At 44.4% G+C, this 27,173-nt stretch overlaps 1 protein-coding gene across 1 annotated transcript in view; it reads left to right on the plus strand.

Annotated features, from left to right (window-relative positions):
* CSMD2 (CUB and Sushi multiple domains 2) overlaps nucleotides 1-27,173 on the plus strand; it is a 689,054-nt gene that overhangs the window by 59,869 nt on the left and 602,012 nt on the right. Inside the window, exon 2 of the mRNA XM_070786891.1 lies at nucleotides 5,863-6,079. Within this exon, the coding sequence (XP_070642992.1) occupies nucleotides 5,863-6,079 (217 nt within the window). The remainder of the gene's footprint in view (nucleotides 1-5,862; nucleotides 6,080-27,173) is intronic.

The raw sequence follows: 27,173 nt of genomic DNA on the forward strand, positions 1-27,173 counted from the left end.
TTTAGACATCAAACTGAGTGACCTCCTCCCAGACCCTCACCTCAGTTTCTCTGCGATGCTCAGTGCACTGAGTCACCTTCTCCTATCCAGGCCTGCCCTCCAGTTCTCGTCCACCGTTCTGTCTGCCTTGCCGCCTCCTATCACCTCTCGTGTCCCCATGCACGGAGAGTGTTCCCACGGGCTGTGTTCTGAACCTCCCCCTGCTGCTGCTGCTAAATCGCTTTAGTCGTGTCCGACTCTAGCGACCCCATGGACTGCAGCCTAGCAGCCTCCTCCATCCATGGGATTTTCCAGGCAAGAGTACTGGAGTGGGTTGCCATTGCCTGAGTACTGGAGTCGGGTGCCATCACCTTCTCCACCCCTACCAACCCCCAATTTCTTTCTCCGCCACAGGAAGCACTGTTCATACGCAAATTCTGAACTAGAAACTGTAGACCCACACAGGTCTGAGTGGGATGCTGGGGATGGTGGTGAAGGACGGCTCCAGTGGATGTCTGGAACACGAATAGGGCGGTCCTCAACGCGTGACCCCTGTGGGGTCTATACTCGAGGATCGTTCTGTGCATCCTAGTAGCACAGTACTGCCGTGTGAAAGTGTTTGCTTATGTTTGTCTGTGATCCAGGTCCCAAGACCCATCACAGGGTCTAACCTAGAGGAATGAATGAATGAGTGCCGTGCAATGACACAACAGACAGGTTTTAGAGGGGTGAGCTGAGTAGATCTGGTGCCCGTGGGGTGAAATTCAGGAACGTGAACCAAGGGAAAGTTGTGGAGCTAGGAGCTTTATTTCATTATTATTGGAGCTGAATATTTTTCTGGTTTCTGGGCCGCTTATGTCTTCCTTGTGAAATAACTTATTCAAGACCCTATCCAGCTCTTCAACTATCCTGCTTGCTGTTTTCCTGCTGGTTGGTAATAGTTCTTTTTGTGTTAAATATATTACTTTTTTATCTTTTTCTGTGGCTTTTGCTTTTGTTTCTATTTTTGACCTGCACATACTTTTTGTATAAACTGGCAATCTTGTAGTATCTTCCACAGCTTTTACATTCAGAAAACTCAGTCAGATAATTATTTGTGCATTATTTTCTTCTAATTATTTTTTGACTTTTTTTAAAAAAAAACTTAGTTTGCTATATGGTGTGAATTGAGATAACTTAATTCTTTTCTCAAACAGTTAATTAGTTGACCTTGTAAAATGATTTTCTTTTCTCATTGATTTTTAACGCTGTCTTGTACATATTTTAATTTTTATGTTTCTTTAAGGCTCTTCTGATAATCCATTTCATGTTCTGCCTGTCCACTCTTGGGCCACCTTCATGCTATTGTCATAAGCATCATTTGGTGATTCTGTTTAGTGTCTTGTAGAATGAGAATGCTACTTTTTTATACCTTTTCAAAAACTATCCATTTTCTGTGACTGTCTATTTCTTCCAGTTAAACTTAGGTATCCTTTTTACTAAATTTAAAGCAGGTCATTGGGCTTTTGATCAGAATTGCATTAAGCTTATAAATTAACTTTTCAATAACTTTTCAAAAGGTTAATATTCCAAATTAACCTTTCGGAAGTTAGTCTTCCACTCAAGATTACATATGTCTGTCCAATTATTCAAAAATTTTTTATCCTTCTCTAAAGGTTATTTTTGTACAGTGACTGCCCATTGTTTATTTCCATTCATTATATGCATTTTGTAGTTATCATAAATAAGACCTTGCTTCTTTATTTTTTATCTGTCACTGACATATGGAAATATCATTGATTTCATTTACTTATTTTGTGTTTGGCTACTTTATTGAAATTTTTTATTAGTTCTAATCGCTTTCTAATGGATTCTCCTGGGTTTTCTGGGTATATTAATACATCATCTGCAAGCCATGTTTTTGCTTGTTCTTTTTTCATTTCTTTTTCTTGCCTCATATGGATTAGCTCTTTTAATAAGAAATGAAATCTCAGAGGTGATAGTAGCATTTGTATCTCATTCCTGATCTTAATCAGATGTTTCACTGTAAGTAGGATGTAGGTTATTATTTTAAAATGGATGCTCTGTCATGCTAAGGAAGTAGTCTTTCTCCTGCTTCCAAATGCTTACTTGAATCAGGGTTACATGTCTAATTTTATTAAATGTTCATTTAGCATTTATTCAGAAAACTTTAGCTTTTTTCCCCTTTTAAAATGGGATACTTTGTGTTATCCCTCTTTTGTATTAAAAGAGATTTTTCAATATTAAAGTCATTTTAGAGATTAACTGCCCTTTGTTAGTTAATCCTTAAAGTGGGCTTTAAAAAAATTAGTGTTGAGTCAATTTATCAGCATTATATTGGATTGGCCAAAAAGTTCGTTTGGCTTTTTCATATTATAGAAAAACCCGAATGAACTTTTTCATCAACTCAGTGTTTGAGAGAGTGGACCGGAAGTGGAGTGCTGACATTTAAATCCCATCTCTGAGTAATGGAGAGACTCGGGCTCCCTTCCTTCATTTCTCTTTGCTTTAGTTCTTCATCTGTAAAATGGAGATGATATGTACAGAATCTGCCTTCTAGGGCTGTTGTGAGGATTAAACAAGTTAATATATGTAAAGTTCTTAGAGGAGTGTCTAACCAAGCACTCACTAAATACAGTATCATATTAGACTATTGAGAACCTACCGTGTGTCTGGTACTGAGCTTGGGGTATGGATTCAAATATGGGAAAACTCAAGTATGGTCTGTCTTATGAAGCTTACAGCCTGGCAAGAAGACAGACACTTATGGATGTGTCATCTGGAAGCATGGACATATGCTTCTATGATAAGCACTGCCCGGGAGAAGTGATGGTTTCAGGAAAGCATATAACAAAGCGTTTGAACTAGTCAAGGAAAGACCCTTGACTGGGAGCTGAAAGAAAATGTGCCAGGAAGGAGGGGAAGAGTATTCTAGGAAGAGAGAACAGCATATGCAAAGCTCCTGTGGCTGAGGAGTGAGAGTGTGGTCAGTACAGAGGACTGAGAAGGGTGGGCTGTTTGTTTTCTGCCAGATGTATTGAAAATGTAATTGACACATACCTCCAAGCAAATGTAAGGCATATAGCATGATGATTTGATTGATGTATGTTGTGAAATGATTACCACGTAAGTTCAGCTAATGTCCATTTTCTCATACAGAAACAATAAGAAGAAAAGAAGAAAGGGAAAACAAAAAGCTGTTCTCTTTGTACTGAGAACCCTTAGGATCTACTGTCTTAACAACTTACCTGTGTATCATACAGCAGTGTCAGCAATAGTCTTCCTGTTGTACATTAGTTCCCTTGTAGTTATTTATTTTATAAGCAGAAGTTTATACCTTTTGACCACCTTCCTACAATTCCCCTTCCCCACCCCCTGCCTCTGATAACCACAAGTCTAATCTGTTTTTCTATGAATTTGTTTTTTGGGGGGTTTGTTTGTTTGTTTAGATTTCACATATTAGTAATAGCATACAGTATTTATCTTTTTCTCTCTGACTTATTTCATTTAGCATAATGCCTTCAAGGTCCATTCATGTTGTTGAAGATGTTAGCATTTCCTTATTTTAACGGCTGAGTAATATTCCTCTATAGAGGATGAGATGGTTGGATGGCATCACCGACGCAATGGACATGAGTTTGGGTAGACTCTGGGAGTTGGTGATGGACAGGGAGGCCTAGCGTACTGCGGTTCACGGCGTTGCAAAGAGTCGGACACGACTGAGCGACTGAACTGAACTGAATATTCCTCTGCATATATCTTGCAAGTAATTTATCCATTCATCCATCGATGGACACTTAGATTGTTTCCATGTCTTGTTTATTGTAAATAATGCTTCTATGAACATGGAGGTGCAGATATCTTCTCGAGTTAGTGCGTTTGTTACATTTGGATGTATTCCCAGAAGTGGGATTGCTGCATCATCTGGTAGTTCTAATCTTAATTTTTTGAGGATCCTTCGTACTGCTTTCTGTAGTGGCTGTACCAGTTTACATTCCCACCAACAGTGCACACAGGTTTTCTTTTCTCTGTGTTCCTGCCAGTATCTGTCATCTCTTATCTTTTTGAGGATGGTCATTCTAACAGGTATGAAGTGATACCTCATTGTGGTTTCAATTTGCATTTCCTTAATGACTGGTGATGTTGAGCATCTTTTCAAGTACCTGTTGGCCTTCTGTATGCATATCTTCTTTGGAGAAATATCTATTCAAGTTTGTTAAAGGGGTGGGGTTTGGCTGGAAAGCCACTGGACACAAGGCTAAGAGGTCATTAAGAGTCAAACCGTGCAGAGACCCTCATAGGTCTACAAGTAATTTTTCCTTGCTGAAGAGCTGTGATGAGCTATGGGAGGTTTGATGTTGGTGAGGGGAAGGGGAGGTGACCTGATTTGATTTCTCTTTTGAAAAGACATCCCCAGCTGTAGTGTAAATGTGGTTGGACCAGGGCACATGTGGTTGACCAGTTAGGAGGTGGTTATTATGGTGGTTTAGGGGAGAGATGCTGTGGGGTCAAGGGAAGTGGAGATAGAGACAGGGTGATAGGTTGTCCATGGGGCTGTGAAGAAGAGGAAAGCGTCAGGAAGGGTGGGTGGAGAACATTCCAAGCCTGCATCTCACAAAGGAGATGTCAGGTCTGGAGCTCAGAGGGAGGTCTGACATGGAGTGTGAAGTTGTGAGTCATCAGTGCACAAGTGGGAAAATTCTCTAGAATAGACAGAAAGGAGGAGAGACCCCAACACGGACCCTGGAAAGGAGCTGGAGAAAGCTCAGTGGGGGGAAAGATGGAAAGTGAGTGATGTGGGCAGAAGCTGGAGACCACACTGTTCAAAGCGTCGTTGCATCTCCAGGGCTACAGGTAGATGAGTTCCCCACCCAGGTGCTGTTCATCCAAATCTACATGAGCCAGGCCCCCAGGCAGTGCTCATGCTCAGTGTAGTCTGAGATGCTTTGGTCTGAGAGGGGCATTTCCAGATGGGAGGGGTGAGCAACAGTGCTAGAGGCCGCTGAGAGAGAGGTCTGTTGAAATGAGGACTAAACAATATCCGCTGGACCCATCGGTGACCTTAGTGGATCTGTTCGGGTAGATCAATAGGATCAGAAGATGGGAAGCAAATGGAGACAGAAAGAATAGACAGATTGTGTTTTCTGAAAATTAGGCTGTGAAGGAGAAGAGAGAGACAAGGCTGGAGGGAGAAGAGGAGTGGAAAGTGGCGTTGCTTTCTAAGCCATAGATTCTTGAGCACATTTAAAACAGGGAAGTTCAGTGGAGAGGAGACAACCTGTAATATACTTGAGAGAGAAACATGCATAAGATTCATGAAGATTAGGGAGGAATAGGATGCAACGGGCATGTGGGAGAAATGTCTTTAGATGGAAGGAGGGTTGGTTCATCTGTAGGAGGCAGAAAGACCAAGTGGGGTGGGCTGGACGGGTGGGGTGGAATTGGGAAGACAACGGGGTCCCCACTGATGGCTTTTATTTTCTGTGGAGATGGGAAGAGGGGGTGGGAGCTGAGCGGAGGGACTGGAGGGTCAAGGGGCCATGGAAAATGGAGAACAATTGCAAACAGCATTCTGGCATCTAGTGTTGTAAAGAGGAAGTTCTGCCCGGTCTGCTGGCTTTTGGTTCAGACTCTCTGCGCCTTGTTTCCTACCTCACAGAATCGTCCTGGGGCTTGAGTCCAGCCATGCTCATTTTATCAGCTGGACAGGGCACAGCACAAGCTAGCTTGCACTTGGGCTCAGTCACCGCGCTCCCCTCCCTCTGTGGCGAGAGGGGGCACCTGGAAAAGGGGCTTCACGATCATCTAACACGTCGCGCCCATCCCTCTGGCAGAGTCTGAGTCCTTCTGGCCATAATGAACGGCTCCCTTTCTCTCTCCCAGGCCAGAACTGCACCTTCCAACTGCAGGGTCCCAATGGCACCGTTGAGAGCCCGGGGTTCCCGTATGGCTACCCCAATTACGCCAACTGCACGTGGACCATCACCGCAGAGGACCAGCACCGGATCCAGCTCGTGTTCCAGTCCTTTGCCCTGGAGGAGGACTTTGACGTCCTGTCGGTGTTTGATGGGCCACCCCAGCCAGAGAACCTGCGAACCAGGTACCACCCCCTCCTGCCTGTGGCCAACAGCTGGGCCTGAGCCAAGCTGACTGGGAGGAAGAACCAGGCAGGGTGAACGATAGTCAAGAAACACCTCTGTCTTTATGAGGCCTGCCCTCAATTTGCTCTTTCTTTATAAAGCTCTTTTTATAAAGCTCTTTCTCCCACTTAGAGGTTCCCAGTAGGCAGGATGGATGAGTAGGGCATTTGGGAAGACTAGATAGAAAACGTACAGAGCAATTCAAGTCTTTCTGTTGAAACTGATTTTGCATGCATACGCAAGACATACATCCCTTGCACCCAGCAGATATGAGTTGAAGGCTAGTAGCGACTGTGTCTTGCATCCTGTGTTTGAAAACCATCAATACTTTGTTGCAAATGGCCTTGCCTTTGTGTGGCTTTGGCTCTGCGTGTAGAATTGAAAAGTTAAGAAGTCCCCAGTTTTTTAGACCCCAGCACAGGTGATGGAAGAGAAAACCTTGGAGAGGACGAGACTGCTTTCTGGTACTCCTGAACTGGTTTCCCAGGGGAGAGTTCACATCAAGGAGGAAGACAGGGAGGGAGGGTACCACCTCTGCAGAAAGAGCAGACTTTAGTGGGACAAAGGTCAAGGCCCCAGAGTCATAGCTTTCCAGGTTTTGTTGACGTGTTGGCCTGCTGTGCTCCCTTGCAAGACTCCTCCTGGTTCTGCCCAAAGGACTTTGGGCTCCCAGGGAGAAAGAGAATCAATGGCATGCCAGCCAAGCCGTGGGGAGGTCAGGATGCTAATTGGAAGTGCATGGATGAGAGGTTCCCTCCAAGTCCTTAACCTCAAGGTTTTGTTTAAGATGCTCTTGGAGAGGAGTCACAGACAGCACCCCCAGGACAGTGCCAGCCCTCTTGCTCACTCCCAGCCCTCTCAGGGCAGTGCAGAGGTGAGGCCACCATGCCTGCCACAGGGGTGGGCCTCTGGGGCTCCCCTGACTCAGTGTCCTTCCTGACAAGACCAGGCTTGTCCATCCGCTCTTGACATTCCACAGGGATTAGCACACAGTAGGTGTTCACTGAACTTGGGTGAAGAGACTGGAGTCCTCTCCACTCATTTATTCCACAGGTATTTCATGAGCATCTACTATGTTCCAGACACTGGTCCGAGTGCTGGGGACACAGCTGTGGGCAAAACAAAGCCACCGTCTTTGTGGAGGTTACACGCTGATCACAGGGGTGGGGGGCAAAGGGTAGGTAGGCCTGGACTTGAATATGTGAGTGTAGAGTTCAAGGACATCGGGTGGGGCTAGAGATATAGAATTAGGAGACTGGGACTGGCCGGAGCTGAAAACCAGGAGCCTGGACTATCGGATATTGAGTTCAGGTGATCCCATCGGTGGGGCACACACATAGCCTCTTGGGGAAGGTATGAAAGATGGTCAGATCGGGAACTCCCCTGGCAGTTCAGTGGCTAAGACTCTGCACTCCCAATGCAGGAGATCTGGGTTTGATCCCTGGTTGGGGACCAAGATCCCACGTGCCACAACTGGAGATCCTGCCTGCTGCAACTAAGACCCAGTGCAGCCAAACAAATAAATAAAAACAAATATTTAAAAAAAAGAAAATCAGATCAGGCCAGTGGGGTGGCTGGTTGGGGTGCGCTGGAGGCAGATTCTGCATCCTGAAGTTCTTCCAGCTTTCTTTACTCTTAAAGCAGGATGCACACACGGGTGATCAAAGCTCTCTTTTCTGACATTTGGGTTCTCTGGCTCTGCGAGTGAAATGTAGAAGACCCCCCAGAGGTGGGGATGACTCTGGCAGGGAAGGGTGGGGGTTTCCAGGAGCTAGGGAGGCGGTCCTGGCAAGGGGGGCACCCTGGATTCTGACCAACCAGCGTGGTTGAGGAGGAGGCTGCTGGGGTTGGTACCTTCATGAGGTCATCCCTGCCCTGGCCCCTCATCCCTGTGGTCATCTTCGTATGCTTGCTTTGGTTCATTTTCGCTGCATATAGTTTTCCTAGACAACTTTTCTACCTCCACACTCTATGGGATCACACCCCCTTTCTTGCATCTGGTTTGTGCATTTGCATTTTCTTCTCTTTTTACTCAGTCAGTCTTGCCAGAACTTTGCCTATTTTACTGGTCTTTTTAAAGTTCCAACTCCAGAGCTATCAGTGTTATTCCTTTCCTGTTGCCTAGCTTCCTGAGTTCTGCTTCTTCCTTCCTTTGTCTCTCTCTCCCACTTACCTTAGGCTGCTGCTGCTCGTTTGCTGTTTTCATGCACTGAATTAGTTCCATTACTTCTTGTCTGATATTCAGAACATTAGGAGACACTTTTCCCTAAGCACAACTTTGACCGTATCCCATAAATTTTGATGGATAGTTGTTATTTCAGAAATAGCCTCTAATTGCAGTATTGTTTCTTCCTTGACTCTCAGGGTTTTTTTTTCCCATCAAAATTGCCAAGTAATATTTTTATACTTAAGTTATTATCAAATTGTACTGCTTTATGTTCAGATTATGATTTCTATTTTAGAGAATTTTTTGACTTTTTTTTCTCTCAGTATAAGATCATTTTGGTAAACATTCTGAGTATTTGAAAGAAACATATATTCTATGGTGGAAGGCTGAAGAAATTCATGTTAATATTGCTTAATTTTCCTGATTTCTTATTTGTTGCCTAAGTGCAAGTGATTGTCTTCACATTTTCACTATTTTTTAAATCAATTTCTCCCTTTAATTTCTAAGTTTTTATTTTATATATTTTGATGTATACTCTTTAGCATGTCAGTATTTTTAAGTAGCAGATATTCAGTCAATTATAATTCTCCCAATATAAAAGTTATATTTATCCCCCCCTTTTTGCCTTAAATTCTACTGTGATACAAGTATCGTCACTTTTGTTTTATTTTGGGTTTGCATTTATCAACCATCTGCCAATTCCTCTATTTTAATATTTCTATATCATTGTTTCATGTATCATCTAGATTTTTGTTTTTAAAAATCTTTCATAAGAATTTTTATTCTGTAACAGAAAGGTTTAATCCACTCACACTTTTTGTTGATAACTGTTTTATTTGTTCTTGTATAATATCTAATATTTTCTGTTTTTAAGCTTCCTTACTATTTTTTCCATTTCTCCATCTTTAAGCACAAGTTTTCTTTGCCTCGTCTCTGATTTTTATTCCACTGATGGTTAAAGGAACTTCTTGAGAACACATTTTAAGCTGTATTTCTCTGTCACCATCTTGTCTAGTGAGCTAGAGAGCCTTTTTCTTAGTCAGGTCTTACCGGCACTACATCTTGTAGAAATTCCTTAGAGTTTGTAGCATGTAGGTGTCTGTCTCTTTTTCCTCATTTCCATGTGGATGTATATAGTCTTTCTTTTCATATACCTTGGACTATTTTCTTGACAATTTAGGAGGTCAGATTGAAGAAGAGTTTAACATATTGTCTTGGCTCTCCATCTTGAACTGGAAATCTCTAAGATTTTTATTCTTTTTGATTTGCTGTTGTGAATAGAATTATTTTCTTTTTGGATGATTCATTGTTTAGAAATACAATTGATGTTTGTATATTGTTCTTGTATCCTATGACCTTGCTGATAGTTTTTTTTTTAATAATTGTGGATAAAAACAGTTTTAGTTCTTCCTTTTCAATCTGGATGCTATTTATTTATTTATGCTTAATTGCATTGGATAGAATGTTGAACACATCCAGTATTCAATACAATATTGCATAGAAGTGGTGAGGGTGGACATCCCTACCTTGTTCTTGATCTTAAAATAGTCTACCGTTCACCTTTTAAGTGTGATATTGGCTGTAGGTATTTGGTAGATGCCCTTCAAATGAAGGTCTTTAATGGAGGATTTTGGCATGGTCTGGCTTCAGTGTGGAAAATGCATTGGTTTGGGGGCCAGACTGGTGACATCCAGGTCGGGCAAGAGACGATGGTAACCTGAGCTAGAATAATGAATAGAAAAGAAGGCACGGGTTTGTATGATGCTACAGAAAAGTGTGGTCCTCGGAGTTAAGGGTGGGTTTGTAGGAATTGTATGGTGGGACTATGAAAAAGGAAGGGGTAGAGGATATCTCTGCAGTGTTTGGTTCAGACGCAGAAAGCAAGCCAGATCAGCCTAATGCGAAATCCAGGCTCCAAGAAAATGTGTTCTCGTGGCATCCTGGGAGATGTGAGGATATTCTGTGCACTGTCTGTCTTCATTCGTCTAGCAGAGCAGTTAGGTCACCTCTCTCACTGCGTTTTCCTGGGAGACAGAGGGTACAGTGGTGACAGGCCCAGATTTACACCCAGCTGGCCTCTGCATTTATTTGTGCCATGACTTGTGCCAGGTTGGCTTCTCTGAGCCTCACCTACAAAATGGTGGTGACACTGACCCGCCTCACAGGGGCGTTGTGTGTGAGTCACCTGCTGTAGACCCCTTAGTGCCCACACACTTTATTCGCATCCTTCTCTTAGGAACTCAGACTGCACTAGAGCACTTCGGTGCCTGTCCTGACAGTTCCTCTGTGGCCCACCCATTAGACTGTTTACACTGGGGGGCTGCAGATGTGGAGGACGAACACTGAAGGAGAGACTGGGCTCAAGGGAAGTCGCTTGTTGCGGACGGCATTGCTGATCCCACGGTGGCCCGGCAGTGGGCCTGGGGGACTGGCAAGAAGCCTACAGCATGGTTCTCTCTGCACTGCTTGGGGTTTTCTGTCTCAGATTTGACAGGCATGCTGCTGCTGCTGCTGCTGCTGCTCAGTTGCTTCAGTCATGTCCGACTCTGTGCGACCCCATAGACGGCAGCCCACCAGGCTCCCTCGTCCCTGGGATTCTCCAGGCAAGAACACTGGAGTGGGTTGCCATTCCTTCTCCAATGCAGGAAAGTGAAAAGTGAAAGTGAAGTCGCTCAGTCATGTCTGACTCTTAGCCATCCCATGGACTGCAGCCCAGTTCTGCCCTTTGTGCATTTTAATGCATTTCTCTTTTCTTCCCTTACTTTCTCTCAATCCTTTTCACTCTGTTTATGGATGCATTCCAGCAAAAGGCTGGAGTCACCTTCCCACCCCAATTCTGAATCCTCTTTATACTCGTCTTTCTCTAGCTGCTAGCTCATGGGTTGTGTTGTGAGCAGCAAACTTCCTTCCTGGTTAGAGTCAAGTTCTCGGAGGCTGGGAATCAAGCCTCCTACCACGCTTGGCTGTGGCCGATCCATGCAGTAAAATATACATCTTGCACAAGCAAGAAGTGAATTCCAGCTCCTTGCTAGCTACTTGGCATAGACAGGTCACTTTGACTCTTATCCTCAGTATTCTCATCCACGAAGTGAGTGTATCATTTTCTACTTTGTAGCTTGGTTGATAAGGATTTCATTAAATAATGTGTGTAAACTGCTTTAAATTGTGATGAGATGTAAACAAAAGAAATAGTTGTATGTTGGTAGAAAAAAATTAGAAAATACAACTAAGCAAACACACACACACACGCAAACCCAATAAATGTATAAGACACGACGTAGCACAGTGATTCTCAACTGAAGGTGATTTAGACCCCCAGGGAACATTTGGCAATGTCTGGACACATCTTTGGTTGTCACAAGCTGGAGAGGGGCCATCGAGTGGGTCAAGGCCAGGGATGCTGTTAAGTGCTACCACACACAAGACAGCCACAAAGGCCGGTGGGGTTGAGGTTGAGAAATCCCAAGGTAGGCGTTTAAGGAGGAGTTAAGACTTTTAACATCAGGTGTATGTGGGTGCGAATCCTCTTTCTGTGTCAGTGATGTTGGGCAAGTAAGTCAGCCCATCTGGGCCTCAGTTTCCTCGTCTGCAAAATGGGGAACTCTAAAGTGATGCTATTCACTGACGGCTGCACCTAGCATCGCTAATGAAGAGGTGCCAGTAGGCACACTGCACACTGCTTGCTCTATATGCAGATGCCATTCATCTCCCAACCACTCCCTTTCTCCACCAGGAGTTCACAGCCATCTTCTTGAAAGCATCTCACATTTCATCTAGAGCTATTCACAAGCAGCATCCCAGGGTGCCAGAAGGCAGCGTCTGGCTGCTTGAAATTAAATTTACAATAGAAGCTGATCAGATTCTTCTTATAATGGAGCAGGGTGGGAAATGGGAGTGGGAACTGGTCCTGAAGTCTGAGGAGCCTGTAGGAGTTTAGAAATTAGCAAGAAAAGAACCAAGAGCCGCCCAGACAATGCAGTGTCAGCCCTGCCTGGATGAATTACTGAAACAATGCCCACATCTCTGCTTTTGCAAAATTAGGTGGCCTTTCTGTGCTGGCAAACATCCTATTGCATTGCATTTTAATGTGGGATGAAGTTTTCTAATGGAACATGAGCAAACATAATCTATGGAGCTGCTGCTAATAAACGACATCACTGTGTATTGGAGGGTTTATAGGGCACTGGTGATGACTGCACCGGTTAAGCACAGCTAAGCATCCCTTAATTTAGACATTTGGGCTCAGGTTATGGGAAACACTGCAACTGGTTCCCTCCGTTGCTGGCAATACACATTCTGTCATCCGCCTAAGGTGGAATGCAGTTTTAGTCGTCTGGGGCTTGTTGCAGATTTCACTCAACTGGCATTAGACACCTGTTTGGAAGTTGTAAAAAATCCACAAATTTGCCAGATTTACTGTCTTCTTATGACTGTGTATTGCAGCAGAGGCCCCCTAAAGGACTTGCCTACTGGATTTCTTAAACAGTGTGCCTACACACCAATACAGCTGTCCTTGGAGGATCCTCTCCCCAGAGTGCCTTGAGAATGTGTTCTTGTGGTCAGGAGGTGGCTGGGAGGACCCATGGGGATGAGGGAGCATTCCTGTTTAAGATTAAAGCAGAGGAAGGACGCTGGAAAGGAGAAAGCAGAAGCGAGGACACTGCGTACGTCTTGTGGGCCAGCAACCATGCTAGACACGTGCATTCACTTGTCATTTCTTCAGCATTTATTGCATGCCTACCAGGAATACCAGGTGTCAGAGATACAGCAGCTAACAAGGCAGCCTCTGCTTTCAAGCAACGTACAGTCTCCGAGGAAACAGATAAATAAGCAGCGAAGGTAGTCCAGGAGGCCATGGCTGGGGAACCTGGTGTGCGTAGTCATAGGGAGATACTTGCAGGTCCTGATCTGTGGGCCTGGGATGCCAGCTCTGCTTCTACCCCTTTGCTGAGTTAGCGCTCACTCATTTTTCCTATCTCAGCTCATTTGTCACTTTCTCACCTGGCGAATCCTCTGTGACACCCCTACTTCTCAATCCGATCCAACCCTCCTGTGATATCCCTCAGATTACTGTGTGTCTGTCCTTCACGGCTTTACATGTGCATGCTGTGTGATTCTTAGATTTCTGCTCATTTCCCTCGCAAGATTGTAGGCTCCTTGACTAGAGAGACTGGTCTTATTCTCCCCTGCATCTCCAGGGCCTGACCCATAGGAGGCGCTCAGCAAATACTTATGATGTGAATGACTGAATGGCCTTTGGAGAAAGGGATCCCCTAATAAGGCATCGAAGGAGGAGTGGGGAGACTGTTTGAAGTCAAGAGAATAATATGTGCTCAGGTCAAGGCAAAATCAAGAGAAAGGCAAGGTGCAGAGAATTCACTAGGGGTGGGGTGTTGTGGGAGGTTGGGGTGTGGCCAGGCCGGATCACCAGCGGCCCTGTGTGCATGCTGGGGAGCTCACGGGATGGAAGTGGGGACACGCCTAAAGGTCCTAAACAGTCATTACACATCATATGTAATAATCCAACAACACCCCCATGAGAGGAGTAGTGTGCATTCTCTTTGCCGAGGTTAAGTAAGTGTATGTGGCTAAGGTCTCTTAGATACTGAGTGGCTAGTGGAGGAAGGGACCACAAGTCTTCTGGAACCAGAAGCCAGGCTTCCTTTTCCATGTCCAAAAGCCTTCTGACTGCTTGCAACTCATTTGCATTCACTCCGCTTCCCTTTAAAAAATTCATCCTGTTTTCCTTTTTTAAGCAGTTTCTTTAAAATAGTAAAAGTAACAGGAACTCAGTACTTGGGAAAAAAAAAGTAAGCTGCACAGCAGTGTACAATGAAAACAGACGAGCGCCTCCTTCCCCAGGCCCTGTCCCAGCCCTGCTCCCTTGAGGTCACTGCTGTTAGCAGTTTGGTGTGTGTCCAATTTCTTTTTAAATAAAGATTCATTAAACTGCCCATGAGGCTTATTGGGACATCCATCAGCCCCTTAAAAATTGTTCTGATGAATTAAGTGTAAACTAATTAGAAACATGGATTCAATTACCCTCGAAACACACAAGGGTTTAATAATTAATAGGAAGAGGGCTTGAGGCCAAAGGCATTATGGATTTTATCAAACCCCTAACATCTGAAAAGTAAATATGTCTGATTTATCCTAAATGCGGGTAAATTTGCCATCCAGAGGCAAACCTGTTGGTAGGAGCTTCACATTTAATCGAAGAAGTTATTTCTGATTAATATGGAGTCAGCTGAAGGGTGCAGAGGCCAAGGCCTCCGAATGCTACTGGACCGGGCTGCCTGGAAGAGGGCAGCCGCCTGTCTTTCTGGGTCACCACAGTTAGTTTGGCACATGCCTTTCCCCAGGCCAGCTTTGGGGAGGACCTGCTAAGGCCCCGAGTGATACCACTGACCCCTCTTATGGGCCCAGACAGCTGGGGAACAATACTGGCCCAAGAAACACCGTAGAACATTAGGGGAAGCATTCTATCTCCTGGACGATGAGCTCTGATGACTTAGATGGACACAGAGGAGGATCAGAGTGGTTGGAACATTTACTTGTTGTGTGTTAAGTGCTTGAAGTCCCACAGCTCATTCAGTCTTCACAGTTTTCCCACAGGTAAGAATTATCACTTCCATTTTTATCCATTTTTCCATTTTTTCTTATCCATTTTTTTTCCATTCTAAGTAAGCCGAGTCTCAAAGAGGCTATGTGCCTTGGGGGAGATGTATTCAAAAGCTCATATTATCTATAGAGATACTATGCATATAATAGATAACTAACGAGAACCTACAGTATAGCTCAGGGGACTCAGTGCTCTGTGGTGACCTAGATGGGAAGAGTATCCAAAAGAGAGGGGATCTGTGTATATGTATAGCTGATTCACTTTGCTGTATAGTAGAAACTAACGCAACCTTGTAAAGCAATTACACTTCAATTAAAAAAAGAATCTTTTTAAAGCACATATTCACACAGGTCTGCACAACCACACCAAGGCTGAAGGGGGCTGCAGAGAGGAGCGAGCAGGGTCTGCAAGTGCAGTGACCCGTGGGCAGCCGTGTGCTCCATCACCTAATGCCAGAGGGTGGGTTTGGGCAGACGTGGTGAGGGAGGGGTTGGCAGCGGGAGATATACAAAGCCAGGTGGGCAGCAGTGTCGGGGTCCTGAGCAATCTCTCCCTTCACAGTAGAGCCCTGTGGTTCAAGGTCAAAGTGAATTTTTGTGGCAAAGCCTTGCCTCGTTCATTCGCCAAGTCTGCTGTTTAATAGCAGCCAGAATGTAAGGCCCCATGCAGCTCAAGTCTTGGACCAAAAGGCTGTGTTGCCTGCCTCCCTTGCCATGATCAGTCCTGCCCACAGTGTCACCAGGCGTTGTCAAAGATGTGAGTTTACCCAGAATGGAGTCGGTTTCCCTTTGACCCTCCTTTGCCTGTCTCTTGCAAGTGGTGGCCAATCAGGGTGTTGCTGAGATAGGAGTGTATCCCTTCTGTATCCTCAGCTCATTCCCTGAACCTTTGGGACAGCAGAAATCAAGGTACAAGGCTCCCTGGTAACCCGGGGATGATGTCCTCAGGGAGAGGAAGGTTTGGTAATTTTAGCATGTACTCCATTGGTCAGCAGAAATGGTACCCAAGTAAGCATCTCCGAAGCGCTGAGCTCCTCATGCACGTAAAGTAAACATAAAAGAAAACCAATTCTTAGTCTCTTAAGTGAGCAGAGAGCCACTGTCAGTGAGAACTGGGGCGAGGAGACATGGGGTCTGGCCCAGCACAGCCACTGGTATGCTTGTGACCTTCGCCAAGTCCCATCCCTTCTCAGGACCAGCTGCATTTTCCTGACTTATAAATTGAGGACTCAAGTCCAAGAGAACTCTGAAGCTTCTCCCAGCGCTGAAATTGTGTGATTGAGTGATACTAGAGATGTACGTGGAAGGGCTGTAAAATACTCCTGATCTTCTTGGATTATTTCTGCCGTATTCAGGTACTGCTCTTGGCTTTTCAACAGTTGCGCCATTTGTCTTTGGCATAAGGGTTTATTTTCCAGTGGCCTGTTAAGCAGGGTGGCAGAGGAGGCTAACCGTCTGCCATCATTCTTACTTCTCTTCCACAGGGCAGTGCTGTCTGTGGGAAACAGCTGCCAGACTGGGTCAGTATTTTTCAGCCTCTTTGCATCGAGGTGGAGCTGTACACCTTAGTGGCAGTAGAAAGTGGATGAAGTAATGGTACCCCCACCCCAGCATGGCCCAGAGAAGCTCCCTTGTAATCTGCTCTCTTTCCCTGGAAACAGATGTAGGAAGCCTGGATACCTGGTGGGTCTTATGAAGTAGGACCCACCCCCTCCCTTGACTGCTGATTGATTGGATTTTACATAAGTGAGACATAAATTTGTACACACTTTGAGTCCAGGGTTATCATTGTAGCCAGTGCTTTCTTGGCCATTGCAAATTCTGAGTCTTGGCATTTTGGAATTTATGTTAGAACCTAGAGGTAGGTGAGGATTCTACATAGCAGTGTCCATTAGCTTTCCAGACTTGATACTTGCTTTCAGGGAAATGAAGCTCCTGGTGGCCTGGCCTTTGTGCCTAAAAGTTAGGTCATTGACTGATAAAATACAGTATTTTTTAAGCAACTTTATTTGTGCTCTTGACTTTTGGTGGACTCTTCTTGGCACCAAATGTGGTTCTGGCTGTAGTCCTCTCTCTCCTATTGCCTGTAGCCCCAGTTGAGCATGCATGTGTAGGGTGGTGGTTAGGAAAGGGGCTTTGAAGCTGGCCTGCCTGGGTTCGAGTCCCAGTTCTGCCTCTTAATGGTGGCTAGATGCTGAGACACTTCTCTTTGAGTCTCAGTTTCTATATCAACGAAGTTGGGATTAGAGTAGTACCTACCCTTAGGGAAGTTGTGAAGATTCAACTACCCTACAGGCATAAAGTGTGCAGAAGATGCTGGACACATATTCAGCATCGGGTAAATGTTAGTTCTCTTCAAAGCCCATCCCTTCCAACTCCCTCCACTGCCACCACAGTGATACAGGCTACCATTATCTTTTGCATTGATTGTCACAACAGCCTCCTTCCCAGTCTTCCTGCTCTTTGAAGTTGTCTTTCAGTTGCTCAGTCATGTCTGACTCTTTACAACTCCATGGACTGCAGCACGCCAGGCTTCCCTGTCCTTCACCATCTCCTGGAGTTTGCTCAAACTCACGTCCCTTGAGTTGGTGATGCCATCCAACCATCTCATTTTCTGTCACCCACTTCTCCTGCCTTCAGTCTTGCCCAGCATCAGGGTCTTTTCCAACAAGTTAGTTCTTTGCATCAGGTGGCCAAAGAATTGGAGTTTCAGCTCCAGCATCAGGCCTTCCAATGAATATTCAGGGTTGATTTCCTTTAGGACTGACTGGTTTGATTTCCTTGCAGTCCAAGGGACTCTCAAGAGTCTTCTCCAACACCACAGTTCAAAAGCATCAGTTCTTAGGTGCTCAGCTTTCTTTATGGTCCAACTCTCACATCCATACATGACTGCTGGAAAAAACATAGCTTTGACAAGATGGACCTTTGTTGATAAAGTAATGTCTCTGCTTTTTAAAATACTGTCTAGGTTGGTCATAGCTTTTCTTCCAAGGAGCAAGTGTCTTTTAATTTCATGGCTGCAGTCACCATCTGCAAGGATTTTGGAGCCCAAGAAAGTAAAGGCTGTCACTGTTTCCATTGTTTCCCCATCTATTTGACATGAAGTGATGGGACCGGATGCCATGATCTTAGTTTTTGAATACTGAGTTTTAGGCCAGCTTTTTCACTCTCCTCTTTCACTTTCATCAAGAGGCTTTTTAGTTCCTCTTTGCTTTCTGCCGTAAGGGTGGTGTCATCTGCATATCTGAGGTTATTGATATTTCTCCCTGCAGTCTTGATTCCAGCTTGTGCTTCATCCAGTCTGGCATTTCACATTTTGTACTCTGTATATAAGTTAAATAAGTAGGGTGGCAGTATACAGCCTTGACATACCCCTTTCCCAATTTGGAACCAGTCCGTTGTTCCATGTCTGGTTCTAACTGTTGCTTCTTGACTTGCATACAGATTTCTCAGGAGTCTCTGTCAAAATAATAAGGGAATCTGAGTGAAGGGTGTGTTAGTCACTCAGTCATGTCCAACTCTGTACGACCCCATGGACTGTAGCCCACCAGGCTCCTCTGTCCATGGGATTCTCCAACAAGAATATTGGAGTGGGTTGTCATTCCCTTCTCCAGGGGATCTTCCCGACCCAGGGATCACTTCCCTGGTTACTCAGATGGTAAACAATCTGCCTGCAATGCAAGAGACTCGGGTTTGATCCCTGGGTCAGGAAGAGCCCCTGGAGAAGGGAATGGCAACCCACTCCAGTATTCTTGCCTGGAGAATCCCATGGACAGAGAGGCCTGCTGTGCTACAGTCGATGGGGTCACAAAGAGTCAGACACGACTGAGCGATTAATGCTTTAGCTTTACTAGTTTTTAACCTAACATCTTTGTTCTGTTCGAGGATGGCATCCAGGGAAACCACATGAGGTTTAGTCTTTGTGTCTCCTTAGGCTTTCTTGGCCATGACAGTTTTGCCCCCTTTCCTTGTTTTTGATGATCGACAGCTTTGAGGAATACTGGTCAGGTGCTGTGTAGAGTGTCCTTCGGTTGGGATTTGTCTGATGTTCTCATGATCAGACTGGAGGAATGTGTTGTTGGCAGGAGGGCTCCCTTTTCCTCACATCATCTCAAGGATACATACCGTCAACATGGCTCACCTATGCTGATGTTGGCCTTGACCACCTGGTTGAGTTCAGGTTGTCAGTCTTCTCCACTGTGAAGTGCTGTCCTCTTTGGAAGGAAGTCCCTGTGTGCAACCCACGCTGACAGAGTTGAGAGCCAGCTTCATCTTGAGGGCAGAGTAGCTGCATAAATTATTTGGAATTCTTCTGCAGGAGAAATCTATTTTCCTACACTTCTTAATTTATTTATATCAGATGGATGTATGGATATTTACTTTTTTACATTGGGTTATCATCCAATACTAGTTTATTTATTTTGTTTGCTCAAACTGGAAAGTTTTTGGCCATGGGGGGACTCTTTCAGTTGACGCCTCTTGTTTCCTTTGGCATTTCCCCATCATTGAGAGCTTTTGCCGTTGATGTTGTTGTTGCTGTTATTGCTTCACTGAATCTCTTTGAAGAAATGAGCTTTGCATCCTTGGTGTTAGAAACCAAGATCTGGTGCTAGATGTGCTCATTACTGTTGAGGTATCATTGCTTCTAGGCCCTCTCAGCTGACAGAGCAAGGGAATATGTGTATGCAGCCTAACTCATGTGTATGCACATATCTATAAATATTTTTATATGTATCATCTGTATCTGTGTTCAGCTAAATGAGAGTTCATACTGAAGTCTCCAACTCTAGTCTAGTACCACATGGATCATTCTAGCCTCCTCCCTTTGCTTATCTGGAACGTCCACTCCAACAGTGAGACACTTGGTTCCCACCATCCATCATCCATTGACTGAATTGTTCAATTCCAGGAGGTAGAGTGGTATCAGAATTGTTAGCTTGTATTCCGTGGGAAACAATGTTTCAGCTAGAGTACAGTAATCATGTGCAGTTGTTTTTGCCTTTAGCCTTACAGATTCCACTCATCTGGAAAGTTACTTAGATAAGCACATGAAGGAAATGCACATCAGAGAAAGCATGTGAAGTGCAGGTGGTGAGATTTTAATAGGGTGGCCAAGGAAGGTGTCGCACTAAGAAGGTGACTTTTAGTGAAAACCTGAAATGAGTTTGGTGTCTCCACCTATCGTTAGGTGGCTCCATGGTACCTGTTCTGTTACATTGTGTTTCTTAACATGTATTTCCTTTCTCAGGACCTAGCAGACTTTATTATGGAAATTCGAGGGAGAGGAAACATATTCATTGGTAGCTTCAAGTGACATGATAGACACATAGGCACATGTTTATGGCACCTGTCCCCCAGAGCTGCACTGACCCAGGCTCCCAGGATAACACGATGAAGGCAGTGAAGTCAGTGTAGACTGTTTCTGGCTGGTGAAGTCATAGACCCTCATGTTGTCCTTGAGCATCTTGGAGACTGGCAGGGCAGTGTCTTAAATCCTGCCCATCAGTTTATATCAGGATTCTCCTCTGCACCTTGGGAGGTCTTCCCTGTCCCCTCCTGATTTAGTCTTCCCTATCACCATGGCAACTCTCATCCCTTAACAGGCAGTGGCAATCTTATCAAACAGTCTAATCAAGGAAGGAAGTGTATACCTTTGACTCCACCTTTCCAATATGATTATTTTGTCTCAAAGCGCTCTTGATGAGTGGTCTGGGGGCTTCATGATCCCCTGGTCAGTTGATAGAGGCACATTCAACTTCCCTCTTTTCCAAAGCCCTGCAGCAACACATCACAGATAAGTGTATCTTAGGCTTACATAGCCCCTACCCAGCAAAGGGGAAAGGTGACAGATCCTGGCTCCAGGAGTCTAGCTCTATTTCAGTCATAACAAGAATTCATCACTGTCCACAGATAATTGCAGAAAGCAAGAAGGCTGTCAAAGCCCTTAGTAGGTGGAGGAATAAATGCCAGAGGAGTTATTGCAATCTAAGGCAAGGTTTGGAATCATCCACTTTGAGTGACGAGTATTGCTCCTCCTAGTTCTGGCTGCTTAAGCTTCCCAGACACATTTTGTTAGTCTGCTTCTCTCAACAATTTCCAAAGTGTCTTTTTTTGGCCCCGTTTTACAGAGGAGAAAGCTGAGGCTCCAAATGGCAAATAAGTCCTGTGTTAACAAGAGGTGGCCCAAGAGGTAGCCAAGTTCCCAGCTTTTTATCCTTGCTCTTTTTTAGTGTCCTTCAGCTGCCTAGGTGACTAGTGCAGTGGGGGATGGGAGAAAGGCAGCCTGAACACAGAGTCATCTGTCCTCATGGGCTTCAGTGGATGAGAGAGAAATGACCAGAGATGTGATTGATTCCTCTCCCATAGCTCCCACCCCACCACTGATACTAGAATTTACCTGAACTTGGGCCAAAAGAACAGGAAGATGGAATGAGTGTCTTTTCTCTGCTGTGGTCTTCCTCCAACATAAACTAGGTGAAGACCTCGACATGGTGAATTATTTGTAGAACCTCAAAGGAACGAGTTCTTACTATTTTGGAGTATGCAGAAGTGTAAAGATTTTCTTTAATTAGATAGTGCCAGATAGATTTAATTAAAGCTTCAAACCTGCAATTTTCTTTGTTTGATTGATCAGTTGGTGCTGATTGCCTAGAGTAATTATGAAGGGGGAAGTAGAATTTTCAGTCTGGTGGCGATAAGCAGCAGACTGAGTCGACCCCTGGATACTTGGTTGTCAAAGTGGATTGTGAAAAGGTTTAAATTGCACAAATGTTTGCTAGCTGGTTGGCTGAAAAATAAGGTCCCTAAATTACACTTTCGTCTAAATCGTGCTCCTGGCTGATGTGGTTCTGTAGAAAAGTTCCCTTTCCCTTCCTTTCTAAAAATGTAATCACACCGCCAAGATCAGACAATATTCCGTTTTGTGAACTAACTGAAGCACATGACTGGGAGTGGCTTCTAATGGCCTTAGGAGATTGCAGGAACCCATGGAAGGTCAGGAGAGAACGGCAGCCTCTCAGTGTGAATTTAGGGATATCAGAAGGAGTTTTGAAGTCAGACAGTCCCTGGGTTTGAATCTAGCCTGTGATTTTGGCCAAACCCCACCTTTTTTTCCCTCATCTGTAAAACGGGACAGTTGTTGACAACAGATGAGCCGATGAATGCATATCTAGTGCCCGGCTGCAATGGGTTTGCACCAAATGTCAGTTCCTCTCTCTTCCTGTGCTCTGTCACCTCTTTGAGGTACCACCACGGAAGCTCCATGAACTCAGGAGACCAGAATCATCTTGCTCTCCACTGCAAAATAGCCCCTGGTGCATTGCATGTATATGGGTTTGTTCAGTGGACAAATAAATGAACGAATACCCTATGCATTTAGGTCCCCCCCCCCGCCCCCCCTGCCAAATAGGTGACACTGGGACAGAGTAGCAGAGAGGCTCCATTCATGAAACTTTGAAGGGACTTGGTCCCCATTGGACACAGTATGAAGCGTGAGGTTGGGGCTGCCATTGGAATCATCGGCAGGAGAAACTGTCCTCCTTTCTTCTTTTATTTTTAATTTATTTTTTATTGGAGGATAATTGCTTTACAGAATTTTGCTGTTTTCTGTCAAACCTCAACATGAATCAGCCATCAGATCAGATCAGATCAGTCGCTCAGTAGTGTCCGACTCTTGGCGACCCCATGCCTGTTCATGTTACAGGATGGATGTTGAAGGACTCGGGGGTGTTTACTTGGAGGAAGGAGACCCTTAGGGGAAATGATGGCAGTTGTCAAGGCCTGGGGAAAGGACTCAAAACCTGACATTAGATGATGGCACTCAGGTTGTGACATGGAAGGGACTCCCAGCCCCAAGAGGCACTGAACTTCTGGCTTCTGGAAGAATCCATGCAGAATTTGGTGCTTCTAGCACTGCCCCTCTCAGAGCCACAGTTGCCTCCACTCCTGAACTGAGGGGGCTGTTGCTCTGCATGTAGATCAGTGATGCTCCACGTGGCGATGTGCCTTCCCCAACCCTGACCCTTGGATGGTGAGGAGTGGTTATTGCATCTGATGTTCTAGAAAAGAGCCGCAGGGGAGGTATACATGCAACTTAAAAAGCATCTTTAGAATAACCAGTCCTTTGATTTATTTGTATTCACTTTATTTTGAAATTTTAAACCACATGAAAAAGGAAGTGATCGTTTTATGTGGATCACCAGGGGCCCCAGGGTTTCAGAAGATTGACATACTGTAGTGTAGATGGGTGCTTCACAAACTTTAATGTGCATGCAAGTCATCTGGGTTTTTGAGGAAAGTGCCAATTCAGATTCTGCCGGTCTAGGGGCGGGGCGGGGAAAGACTCTGCCTCTCCCAGTGAGGATCCAGGCGATAAACCAGTGCTGCTGGCTCGTGGTCTGTTCCGGAGGGTCTCTGAACCCTTCCCAGCAACTCCAGGGGCCGTGGCTCCCTAGAAAAGCAGAATGTTGGTTGCTTATGTACGAGTCCTTGGTCCATCCTTTATAGAGTCTGTTAAATGGAGAGGAACCAAATAAGAATGAAGACCCAGGCGTGAATGAATCTGGGCAGGATATAAGAAATGTGTTCTAGTAGCAATAGAACTAGGCATTCATTGCTTAGATTTACATCTTCGGCACATGTTTATGTCTGTGCCCATGGCTGCTGATCATTTGCAAATAATGCTCTGTTGTCTTAATCCTGCTTTTATGGCTAATGATGTGTGTTTCATTCTGATCCAGTGTAGAATTTGAGTAAACATATATTTCTCAATATCTTCCCCTCTAATCGCTACCCAGGGCTGTGAGTCATTGAAAGAAATCGTGTGTGAGGGAACGAGATGCTTTCTGGAGACCATCCCCTCGTGCCAGCCTCCGTTGGCTGCCCACCAGGACCCCGTGGGGGCGAGCCTGCTCGCCATCCAGAGTGCCTGTGCTGCTGGCAGATACAGTCAGTGTGGCTTCCCCCATGAATCCAGCCGGGCTCGATGGGCCTGCCAATAGCATCGATCTCTGGTCCCTCAGAGCAGAGTCGTTTCACTCTGTTTCCAGGAATTTGTGATGTTTCTAATTTGATTATTTAGTATCATTATCTGCTGTCCTCATGCCTGCTCAGCTGCAGACAGTGCTGGTGCCCACACCCCAACCCATCCTGCCCAGTCTGACTGTGGAGAGGCCTCCATCCTTCCTGGCGGGTGACTTAAGGCTGAGCATCCTGGACACTCTGGTACCTGCTGGGCTGTGGTGCCTCAAGCCCCCTGGCTGGTCCCTACCTGCTGGGCCTCAGTCTACCCTGAGCCCTGGCTCCATAAGCCAGGAGCTCGACTCCACTTGACAGTTGCTAACCCACTTCTCCCAGAGGCTGGACTCTGGTCCTGACTCCTGATTCCATGTAGGACAGGGTCCCCAGGGCCCTGCCAGCACCCAGGCCTCCAGCCACCAGCTGCCCTTCCCTCCTCCTTCCCCCAGGCTGGTTGCTGAACCTCAAGCTTTGATTCCGTCCTCCCACCTCCATCTTCTGCCCCTTCCCAATGCCAATTTAGGGGGTATTTTTTGATGCCAACAAGCAGGGAATGCAGAGGGAGATGCAATTGCAAGGTAGAGACTGGGATGCAGGAGGAAACAGGTGAGGAAGAGGCTGAGAAATCAAAAGCAGGCATAGCAAAAATCAACAAAGCCAAAAGCTGGTTTTTTGAGAAGATAAATAAAATTGACAAACCATTAGGCAGACTCATCAAGAAACAAAAGGATAAGAATTAAACCAACAAAATTAGAAATGAAAATGGAGAGATCACAACAGACAGCACGGAAATACAAAGGATAGTAAGAGACTACTCTCAGCAACTATATGCCAATAAAATGGACAACTTGGAAGAAATGGACAAATCTTAGAAAAGTACAACTTTCCAAAACTGAACCAGGAAGAAATAGAAAATCTTAACAGACCCATCACAAGCAAGGAAATTGAAACTGTAATCAGAAATCTTCCAGCAAACAAAAGCTCAGGACCAGATGGCTTCACAGCTGAATTCTACCAAAAATTTAGATAAGAGCTAACACCTATCCTACTCAAACTCTTCCAGAAAATTGCAGAGGAAGGTAAACTCCCAAACTCATTGTATGAGGCCACCATCACCCTAATACCAAAACCAGACAAAGATGCCACAAAAAAAGAAAACTACAGGCCAATATCACTGATGAACATAGATGCAAAAATCCTTAACAAAATTCTAGCAAACAGAATCCAACAACATATTAAAAAGATCATACATCATGACCAAGTGGGCTTTATCCCAGGAATGCAAGAATTCTTCAACATCCACAAATCAATCAACGTAATACACCACATTAACAAATTGAAAGATAAAAACCATATGATTGTCTCAATAGATGCAGAGACGGCCTTTGACAAAATTCAACATCCATTTATGATAAAAACCCTCCAGAAATCAGGAATAGAAGGAACATACCTCAACATAATAAAAGCTATACATGACAAACCCACAGCAAACATTATCCTCAATGGTGAAAAATTGAAAGCATTTCCTCTAAAGTCAGGAACAAGACAAGGGTGCCCAATCTCACCACTACTACTCAACATAGTTTTGAAAGTTTTGGCCACAGCAATCAGAGCAGAAAAATAAAAGGAATCCAGATTGGAAAAGAAGAAGTAAAACTCTCACTGTTTGCAGATGACATGATCCTCTACATAGAAAACCCTAAAGACTCCACCAGAAAATTACTAGAGGTAATCAATGAATATAGTAAAGTTGCAGGATATAAAATTAGCACACAGAAATCCTTTGCATTCCTATACACTAACAATGAGAAAACAGAAAGAGAAATTAAGGAAACAAGCCCATTCACCATTGCAACGAAAAGAATAAAATATTTAGGAATATATCTACCTAAAGAAACAAAAGACCTATATATAGAAAACTATAAAACACTGATGAAAGAAATCAAAGAGGACACAAATAGATGGAGAAATATACCATGTTCATGGATTGGAAGAATCAATATAGTGAAAATGAGTATACTACCCAAAGCCATCTATAGATTCAATACAATCTCTATCAGGCTACCAACAGTATTTTTCACAGAACTAGAACAAATAATTTCACAATTTGTATGGAAATACAAAAAATCTCGAATAGCCAAAGCAATCTTGAGAGAGAAGAATGGAACTGGAAGAATCAACCTGCCTGACTTCAGTCTCTACTACAAAGCCACAGTCATCAAGACAATATGGTACTAGCACAAAGACAGAAATATAGATCAATGGAACAAAATAGAAAGCCCAGAGATAAATCCACACACCTATGGACACCTTATCTTAGACAAAGGAGGCAAGAATATACAATGGAGAAAAGACAATCTCTTTAACAAGTGGTGCTGGGAAAACTGGTCAACCACTTGTAAAAGAATGAAACTAGAATACTTTCTAACACCATACACAAAAATAAACTCAAAATGGATTAAAGATCTAAACGTAAGACCAGAAACTATAAAACTCCTAGAGGAAAACATAGGCAAAACACTCTTTGACATAAATCACAGCAGGATCCTCTATGACCCACCTCCCAGAGTATTGGAAAGAAAAGCAAAAATAAACAAATGGAACCTAATTAAAATTAAAAGCTTTTGCACAACAAAGGAAACTATAAGCAAGGTGAAAAGACAGCCTTCAGAATGGGAGAAAATAGTAGCAAATGAAGCAACTGACAAAGAATTAATCTCAAAAATATACAAGCAACTCCTGCAGCCAATTCCAGAAAAATAAATGACCCAATCAAAAAATGGGCCAAAGAACTAAACAGACATTTCTCCAAAGAAGACATACAGATGGCTAACAAACACATGAAAAGATGCTCAACATCACTCATTATCAGAGAAATGCAAATCAAAACTGCAATGAGGTACCATCTCATGCCAGTCAGAATGGCTGCTATCCAAAAGTCTACAAGCAATAAATGCTGGAGAGGGTGCGGAGAAAAGGGAACCCTTTACACTGTTGGTGGGAATGCAAACTAGTACAGCCACTATGGAGAACAGTGTGGAGATTCCTTAAAAAACTGGAAATAGAACTGCCATATGACCCAGCAATCCCACTGCTGGGCATATACACCGAGGAAACCAGAATTGAAAGAGACACGTGTACTCCAGTGTTCATTACAGCACTGTTTATAATAGCCAGGACATGGAAGCAACCTAGATGTCCATCAACCTAGACAAATGGATAGGAAAGATGTGGTACATATACACAATGGA

This window comes from Bos indicus, chromosome 3 (genome assembly GCF_029378745.1).
Source record: "Bos indicus isolate NIAB-ARS_2022 breed Sahiwal x Tharparkar chromosome 3, NIAB-ARS_B.indTharparkar_mat_pri_1.0, whole genome shotgun sequence".
In the NCBI taxonomy this organism is placed as follows: domain Eukaryota; kingdom Metazoa; phylum Chordata; class Mammalia; order Artiodactyla; family Bovidae; genus Bos; species Bos indicus.